Consider the following 9,090-nt stretch of genomic DNA (forward strand, 5'->3'; position numbering starts at 1 on the left):
GATAATTTAGTTTGATCTAATTAAGTCAAAGTATGATTGAATTAGATCAAATATTTTTTTGGACCCAATAAAAAACATACTATATGATATATAACTGAATCTATAGTTTATAAATGTGGTATCAAACTGTTAAATCTGATCGATTAGTATCAAACGGTTTGAATCTTATTGAATAATACTTACCGACTTAGTCTCTTATCAGACCTAGAAACATATCAAACACCCCTAATTTGATATTAAATATATGTTTGATAAATCAATACTAATAATGAAAATATAGTTTTTATTTATATAAAAATATTTGAAAAAATTAGATGTAAACCTTTCAAATTTGTAAAATAATATAAAAGTTAAAAGTTAAAAAAACTTGTAAAAACTATTGAAAGTTATTTCAAATAGTTTTTGAATTTTAAGGTTTATTCTTTTAAACTAAAAACTTTAGTTTAGACAAAGTTAAACATCAAAAATGATAAAAATAGAGGTTTCGTATTATACGTACCATCTTTTGAACATATATAACAAAATAAGTATATATTTCATAAAGTGATCTTTGCGATACATCATTCTTCCAAAAATGGTCCACTAAAAATATAACTTTTCTAAGTTTTTGAAGAGAAGGACATTTTTCTTTATAAAATCTATTTTACAAAATAAGTATTTTCTTTTTCAAACTGCAAAGTTTATAAAATTAATACTTATTTTAGAACAAATATATAAAAAATAATCACTTAATAAAAAAAACAGCAGGTCTATTGTCCAGGCGAGGCGTGGGGAGGTAGAGAGTGGGGGGAAATCAGAAATGGGAACGCAAAGTGATTAAGCGTGACGATGATGATCACGTTCCCATGTCCATAATTAACAAGTGGTCACATGCCCACATTCTCCTTCTATTTTATTGCTAAATTTGATGTTTCTTGGTTACGAAGTAATTTAATTGAGAGGAATGATGCCTTGTAGTTTTATCAGAAAATATTATATTTTTTTAACATCAGAAATATCATAATTTTTTTTAAGCTTTTATTTGAAAAATTATTAATTTATTTTTTATTTAAAAAAACCATTTATAGTTCTTAAACTTTTCATAGAAGCCATTCATATCAATTTTTTTCTTTCAATAAACATCATTTTTTAGATTTTTTTTCTCATGATACAAATTTCTAAACATGAAACAAAGTTTGTTAACAAGTATAGGTATGAATTAATTTGGGCAAACGATAAACTGAAAATTCCGGGATGCTTCAAATTTTTTGGTTTTTTTTACTTGAAGTTCTTAGATTCAAAAAACAATATAGTTTTGGTTTTTTTTTGAACCGACGGGGAATTTTATTAAAGCCACAGCCTAACGAGGCAAAGGCAGGGCAAAAACATAAACAACACAGCTACAAAATGTCAAAAGGATTACAAACCCAAACATACCAATTACAATTATTAAACTTCCCCTTATGTTTAACCCAATCAAACACCAAAGCAAGAATATTATCCACCACTTTAGGAGCATTAGCACAAGTAGATCTAAACACCTTTTCGTTCCTCGCTTTCCAAATACACCATAGGAATCCATAAACAATCACCAGAAAAATTCTCTTTTTCTTTGGGCAATGACCCCAATTAGCCGCAAACTCCACTAACGACGAGACGTTATTGAACGATCGAAAGGGAATGTCACACCAATGGCACAACCATTTCCAAATATCTCCGGCAAAAGAGCAACCTGTGAATAAATGATCAGTGTCATCAACCCCTGAGGAACATAGATGACAGGAGTTAGTCCCGACACGAACACCTCTTTTAGACAATGCCATCACCGTCGGAATCCGATCAATGCAAGCCCTCCAAACGAAGCAAATGACTTTTAAGGGGGGAATGTGAAACCAGACAGTGGGATTCACCATAGGCGAGGTTATCTTGGAATCAAGAAGACATCGAAGCTCACGCACATGAAACACCCCATCTCCGGAAAGCAAAGAAATCCACCGGTCCAAACCATGAGACGTGACCACATTAGATATAAGCCCGCTAAGGGAATTTATATCCGCCAGTTCCTGATCACTTGAAGGATTCCTCTTCCAGGCCCATTTGAACTCATTTGGGAGAATACGCTCCGAAACGAAACATGACTTTTTCTTGTCAAGGATCGAAAGGCTAGGAAATCGAGAGTCAAATGAGCCACCCCCCTCCCAATCTTCAAGCCAAAATAACGTATTAGATCCAGCCATAATCTTAACTCCAAAAACAGAATTAAAATTAATCCCTTCACTCTCCAGGATGTTCACCACCTGCGATATCTCCGACCATACGCCAGTGAGGGACTTCTTAGCAAGGTGATGAATCGGTTTCCTGCTCAAGTTATGAATACCACATACCACCTGTCTCTATAGTGCATTTGGTTGATTCTTGAATCTCCAAAGCCATTTGGTAAGAAGCGATAGATTCAAGGATCGAAGAGACCCAATACCAAGTCCACCTTTTTCCTTTGGCCCAAGAGCGCAACTCCAAGACACCCAACAAATCTTATGTTTGTTGTCGCTGCCTCCCCAAAGAAATTGACGCCTAATTTTTTCCAACTTTTCAATAATAGAGATAGGGGCTTTGAAAATAGAGAAAAAATATAAAGGAAGGCTACCAAGAACGGATTTAACCAAAAACATCTCAAGATTCTAGCAATATTGCAAAAATTCGTACTAGACCAATCGCCCACAAAAATCGCGTCGTCTGCATAAAATAAATAAGAAATAGAAGGACCATCTTTGGGGATTTTAATGCCATAAAACAACGATTTCTGGCAAGCCGACTTCACCGCCACGTTGAGACCCTCCATTGCAATTATAAACAAGAAAGGCGACAGAGGATCACCTTGCCTAACGCCTTTGGATAACGAAAACTCCTTTGTAGCAGACCCGTTAAGGAGAACGGAAGCCCTTGCGGAGGAAAGACATCCCTTGACCCACTTCACCCATATCATATTGTCTAATTTCTCAAACAATATAGTTTTGGTTAGTTTCGTTTTTCCGATTTTTATATGTAAGAAAGCAAACTAAAACGAGATAACTGTTTTTCCGGTTTTTATATATGATGTTTTTTTATTAAAAAAGAACGTAATTTTTTCAGTGAACGGAATTTGTTAACTCACGAGAGTGAGACTGGTTTGTTTTTTACAAAAACTCGAACCAAACCCAAACTTTTGGTTTTTAAATTTGAGTATACAAAGTTATGGGTTTTTTGTTATGATTATTGTTTTTCTATGAAACTTTACATTTCTACTATTCTTTCTGATAAATCGTTAATAAACTTACAATAAATTTCAACAAACATCATGAATATCTTTGAAAAAGTGTTATATCGTACTTTCATATAAAACTTATAAATGAACAACACAATTTGCAAAAAAAAATGTTAAAAAAAAAGAAACACAATATAAAAAAGAGTAAATTACTAAAATTACGTGTATGGTCCCTAACCTTTTTTTGTACTCGGACCCTCCTTGTGTTTTGGTTTTATTACGTTTTGTAAAATGACCTTACCGCCTTATATATTTATTTTAAAAAAAAAATTGTATCATTTTAATTATTTAGAGTTGAAAGAAAGAGTAAAAATGGGTATTACCCCACCCCAACCCTAATACATGACATCTTCGTCTCCCCCTCCTCATTTACGCCTTGTTCCCGAGTTCTACTTAAGGAGAGAAATGGGAGGATACGGAGGGAAAGTGAGGGGTGTCGAAGGAAAATCGTGTTCCTGAGTTTCATTAATGGATGGAAAGTGAGGGGAGGGGAAGGATTTTGGAGTCATATTTTCCTTCCAAATTTTCCTCCCAAATTGGGCGGATTTCGGAAGAAAGTGAGGGGAAGGAAAATTTTATGCTTTATTTGCTTTTTCCTCCTAACTCGGGAACACAAAAACTTAAAATTTTCCTTTCATTTACTTTCATTTCCTTCAAACTCGGGAACACGGAATAATGAATATTTTCCTTCACATCCCTTTCTTTCCGTCAAAATTTTCCTTCCCTTTCTTTTAATGAATTTACAAAAAAACTCGGGAACAAGGCGTTAAGTTTACTCACACCGGAGCAGTGGAGTTCCACTACCAATACTAGCGATCCTGATCGTCCATCCATCACCGCCCCTCTGCCACCCATGAGACCGATGATCCATTTCTCTCATAAAAAAACATTTCGATGCAGATCAACATCTTTACCATCGACTACCCATGGAATCTCAAACCTGCAAATGAATGTAGGGTTTTCCATCTCATACTGAATCTGATCTCTCTCTTCCTGAAATCGATTCAATCGACGACTATGCTTGATGGCCAAATCGATATGTCTCATGGGTCATCCAAAAATCGATTTGTCTCTATCTAGATTCTCTACCCTGAAAGAAAAATATTTCTTACCTAGAAATCAGTTTCAATCATGGTTTCGGAGAGTCTTCATCGGAAGAAATCAATTTCGATTTTGGTTACATGGGTTAATTTTGATTATGGTTACAAGGGTTTTAACTTGATTTTGTTTCTGAGTTTTGCTTTTCTTTTTGATTTTCATGTAGGGCTCATGATTTTGTTACTCATTTTGATTTTCTAGTATAGGGTTGCAATGATTTGGATGGTGGTGGTGTTTTACAAGGTTGTAATGGTGGTTTCAATTAGGATGAGTGGTGGTTTTGTTGGGTTACAGTCATGGTTTTGCATTTGGTTTATGCAAATTTGAGCTTTTGTTATTCATTTTCCGACGATGATTATGATCAGGGTGGATGCAGGATTTTACAGTAGGGGTTGCACGGAAGAGTTAGGGGTTGCACGGTAGTAGAAAAAATAAAAAATTCGAAAATTTTCAAAAAAAATTCCACTACGGCCGAAAATGTTAGGGGTTGCCGGTGCCACCGTGGACCACCCCTAGGTCCGCCCCTGATTATGATGGGTGGGTGGTGGTGCAAGTGGCCGATGAGGTGGTAGTGGTATTGCAGGTTGTTGGGAGAGAAAGGAGAAAGGGACACACAATCCCTTTTTTTCCTTTTAAAAAAAAATAATAAATAACTTACAAAATCAAAAAAAGAAATATATAAGGGTATTAATGTCATTACACTTCTAATAAAGACTAAATTCGTAACAAAACCGAACCATAAGGATGGTCCGAGTGCAAAAAAAAAAAGGTTAAGGACCAAACACGTAATTTTAATCAAATCATAGGGACGATTTCAGTAACTTACTCTATAAAAAAACAAAAATCATACCAAAAAAAAGAAAAACCAATTATTTCAGTTTAGTTTAGTTTCTTATATATAAAAGTTAAAAAAGAAACGAAACAAACCATTTATTTAAAAACCCAATTATTTTGGTTTAGTTTGTTTTTTTATATTTAAGAATCAAGAAAAAATAAACCAAAGGATACACTTATCCAAAAAATCACATATTTCTATTTAGTTTGCTTTTTTATTTATAAAAGCCGGAAATTTCAAAATAAAAAAATCAAAAATTTGAAGTAAGAAAAAGGTTCAGTTCTATTCAAACACAAATCAACTCTCATTGTGAATTGATGACGCGACACGACAAAAATACACAACAATAAACGAAATTGGGACGAAAAATTCGTGTTTATGTCAATTGTAAAAAACATGATGTCGTGTCGTGTTCATGTTCAAATTTCGATACGAAATTGACAATGATTTAACATTTGTTTGTCTTGTTATATATGATTAAATATTAATTAAATAAACTAATTGTTATATTATATTATCATTGTCGTGTTTGTCGTTTTTTAAGTGGTTCGTTTTTATGTTAGTTAAAAAAATACATCATATATTGTTGTGTTCGTGTTACATAAAACATTGTCCGTTTGACACCCCTATTTCTAGCCGTTAATAAACTCTTTTAAATGCTTATAATTTATGTTGTATTAGTATTATTTTTCTTTAAAAAATGTGTTTTTTTTTTCTTTTTTTTTATACGAGTGTCTTTTCAGAAAAAAAAAAAAAAAAAAGAAATATGCATGGTTTTCTAAAAGAAAAATAAATGGTTTTCTGAACAAAAATAAAATAAAACAACAGTGTTTTAGATAAAAAAAAATTGTCAAGCTTTGTATTGGAAAATTTGAGATTTTAATGAAGTTTTAAAACCTTTTTAGGATGAAATTGATGATTTGATTCATTTTAAATTGGATCATATCATTAATTTATCAATTAATCACCAATATGGATAAGTAGTTCTTCAAATAAAGCAAATAGAGCTTCATTAACCTTTGAAATGGATTTTGAACTAGAATTCGACTAAATCTTCATTAAATACTAAATAGACCCCTTAAGGAGCCTGAAGGGCCACCAGTTTTTTAGCCTACTAATACCAATAAACATATTAATTAGTTTTTGAAAACGGCAAAACTAATCTTGTTTTTTTTAGCAAACTGCACAATATAATCCCTAAAACATTAAAACTGAAACATTTAATACCAATTTCATTATGAAAGTAATTAATCTAATTTCTACAAAACAATAAAAAACCTGCGTAATTTGCAACTTATCAACTCAATTTCTAAAAGAAAAAAAAAACACCAGGCTACTCCTTCATAATTATGGAGGGAAAATTGATGATTGGTCCGATGGTAGAAAGGTTTATTGCAAACAAATAATTAGAAGTTAGCCTCACACATATTCATCTACTTCAAACGAAGAACATCGAGAAATGAAAGATGTACACCAATCCAATTTCCAATTACAACTATTCCATAATCCACATCCCAAAGCATGTACAATTAATTCAGATTACATTAACTCACATATTTTCGCTACAAGATGATGAAGAGCTTACTGATATTGTTGGGAATGAAGACCAATCTGCTACACTCAATAAGCAAAAAGATACAATACCTTTTAGAAAACAAACAGTGTCAGCAACAACCACTACTATCTGCAACACACAAAGAGATACTGAGAATTTTATACCAAAGTTTCTTCCTCTGATGATCGAGTGTTACCTAGAAGAAAGTGAAATACAAAGGAGTAGTAGGCGTCGACCTCATTGGTCGATTGTCTCCGCCGGCTCTCATCGTCGTTTCCGCTTTCATCGTCTGAAGAATACACTGAATACCCCCGAATCCGACTCCGAGTCCAAGTTCGATTCAAAGTCAATATCAGAATCTGGTTGATCGTCGTCCTCATCGGTAGTCGTGATTTCGTTCTGGACCAACAGATTGTCTTCCTTTCACGTTGGCGCCGATTTGATTGAAGGCGATGAAATGAAATCGGAGGTTTGGGAGGGGTGCAAACCCGACGAGAGAGATACAAGGAAGGTTTGACATATCGTTAATGTTGAATGGAGATGCAGAGCATACGATTGAAATCGATTTAGGGCTTTTGTTGGCCACCACCGGGAACACCAGCAAAATGGAAATTCAAGCACAGAGGATCGTTTTGTGATGTAGGGGATTTAAGCGGTGGAGTCGATACTTTTTAGCCATAAAAAGGGGTTAGACCAACCAATTTCTACTGAGTAAATAGTGTTTCTGCCTTCTCTTATATATATTATTAAATACACCCTCTACTAATTAAATTTTATATTTATGATTAATTAATATAAATTAGTATATAACATTATATTATAAATATTAAATATTGTATTTAAATTATTATTACTAGATAAAATAAACTAGAAATATATAAAATAAAAATAAAAGAGACTAAAATTGACAACCAAACTTCACATCCATTTTTGGAGATATGAATAGTATTCCTCCATATATAAGGGAATACTATTCATATATCCAAAAATGGAGGTGAAAATGGAGTAGGGTTGAAGAAGAATATGAGAAAAAATGGGGGAAAACTGGAGTTTGAGGATGGATTGGAGATGTCCTTAGCTGATGATAAAGTAAACTAAAGCCGCAACTCCAAAAACTCAAGCCGACTTAAATAGAAGCCAGGGCTTAAAACCAGCCGGCCAAAGAAAGAGTGGTTTGGCTAAGCTTACTGCTTACTACTTGTTACTGTTTGTAAGCACATTTGAATTTTATTTTATGATAAATTATAGAAATGGTCCAATTTGGTTTGTTTAAATTAGCAATTTGGTCTAACCTTTTGAGAATTTGATAGGACCATCATGGTTTAAAGAAACTCCACCCATGATCCTTGGCCTATATAAAAATACAATATTACCCTTTTTATTTCTTTTTATTTCTTTTTATTTTTTTTACTATTTACGGTATTAATAATAGTAATTGATAAAGAGCCCATTTAGACCCACCTCACCCCATCATATCGTCTTTATCTATCTTTTTCACCACCACCTCCATTTTGATTTCCAGCTACCAAATTTACCATCTCTGACCACAACTTGTGAAGATCTACACTTTGTAAACAATATGAAATCAAGCATCGGTCTACAAACCACCACCACATCACAAGCCATTCATTGTCTCTACATCATCAAACCAACAACATCAACAATTGAACCACCATACAACACCATCATCTTCAACCCTTGTTCTAATTTGTAGTCCCTTGTCAGCCCTTATATAGCCAAACACCAAGATAATTATTTTTCACAAATCGAAAATGGATTTCCAGTCAACCTCTCAAACACAATACACCATACTTCCCAAATATTAGAAGGAAGCTCCTAAACACCACTAATAACAACTTCAGGTGATATGTGTGATACATGTGATGTTTCTGATGATAGTCACATAGAGACATTTCTACAAACAATTGATGTGCAAGTTAAAAAGCATCTAATGAAATATTGTCAGCATCACCACCGTAGCCTTATCTTTTTCTCAATTGTTTCTCAAAAATAAATACAACCAAATCAATGAATCCAGTTACCCTGTTCTTTACTATTGTTTGCATCACAATCATAATCTTTATGCTTTACCACATCACTTTACAAAGAATCATTACCAGATTGCAAGCTGCTCCTATGAACAAAATACGCAATATCTCTGGATTACAAAAACAATGAACATAGGTTTCTGGGTGTTCTTGATGAATAGGGGTGTCACCGTACACACAATGAGTAGTATCTTGTGTTATTGGGATGCGATAATGGTATAAAGATGGTGTTAGTCTGTGGAGACGCGAGATGTATAGAAGATGATAAAGGGTT

General features: G+C 33.4%; 1 protein-coding gene and 1 long non-coding RNA gene across 2 annotated transcripts; both read right to left on the reverse strand.

The window, feature by feature from the left end:
• Positions 1–1,379: 1,379 nt before the first annotated feature.
• LOC145089525 (uncharacterized) lies at positions 1,380–2,962 on the reverse strand. Its single transcript, XM_079027952.1, has 2 exons — positions 2,640–2,962; positions 1,380–2,337 (listed from the first exon to the last, which is right to left on the reverse strand). The coding sequence occupies exons 1-2, from the start codon at positions 2,960–2,962 to the stop codon at positions 1,380–1,382; spliced, it is 1,281 nt and encodes a 426-aa protein (XP_078884078.1).
• Positions 2,963–6,665: 3,703 nt separating this feature from the next.
• LOC145090426 (uncharacterized) lies at positions 6,666–7,464 on the reverse strand. The gene is made up of 2 exons (XR_013701562.1): positions 6,965–7,464; positions 6,666–6,897 (listed from the first exon to the last, which is right to left on the reverse strand). It is a non-coding gene; the product is annotated as an uncharacterized LOC145090426 (long non-coding RNA).
• Between the last annotated feature and the right edge of the window lie 1,626 nt (positions 7,465–9,090).

This window comes from Lactuca serriola, chromosome 2 (assembly GCF_051521515.1).
Source record: "Lactuca serriola cultivar US96UC23 chromosome 2, Lser_US96UC23_V15, whole genome shotgun sequence".
NCBI lineage: Eukaryota > Viridiplantae > Streptophyta > Magnoliopsida > Asterales > Asteraceae > Lactuca > Lactuca serriola.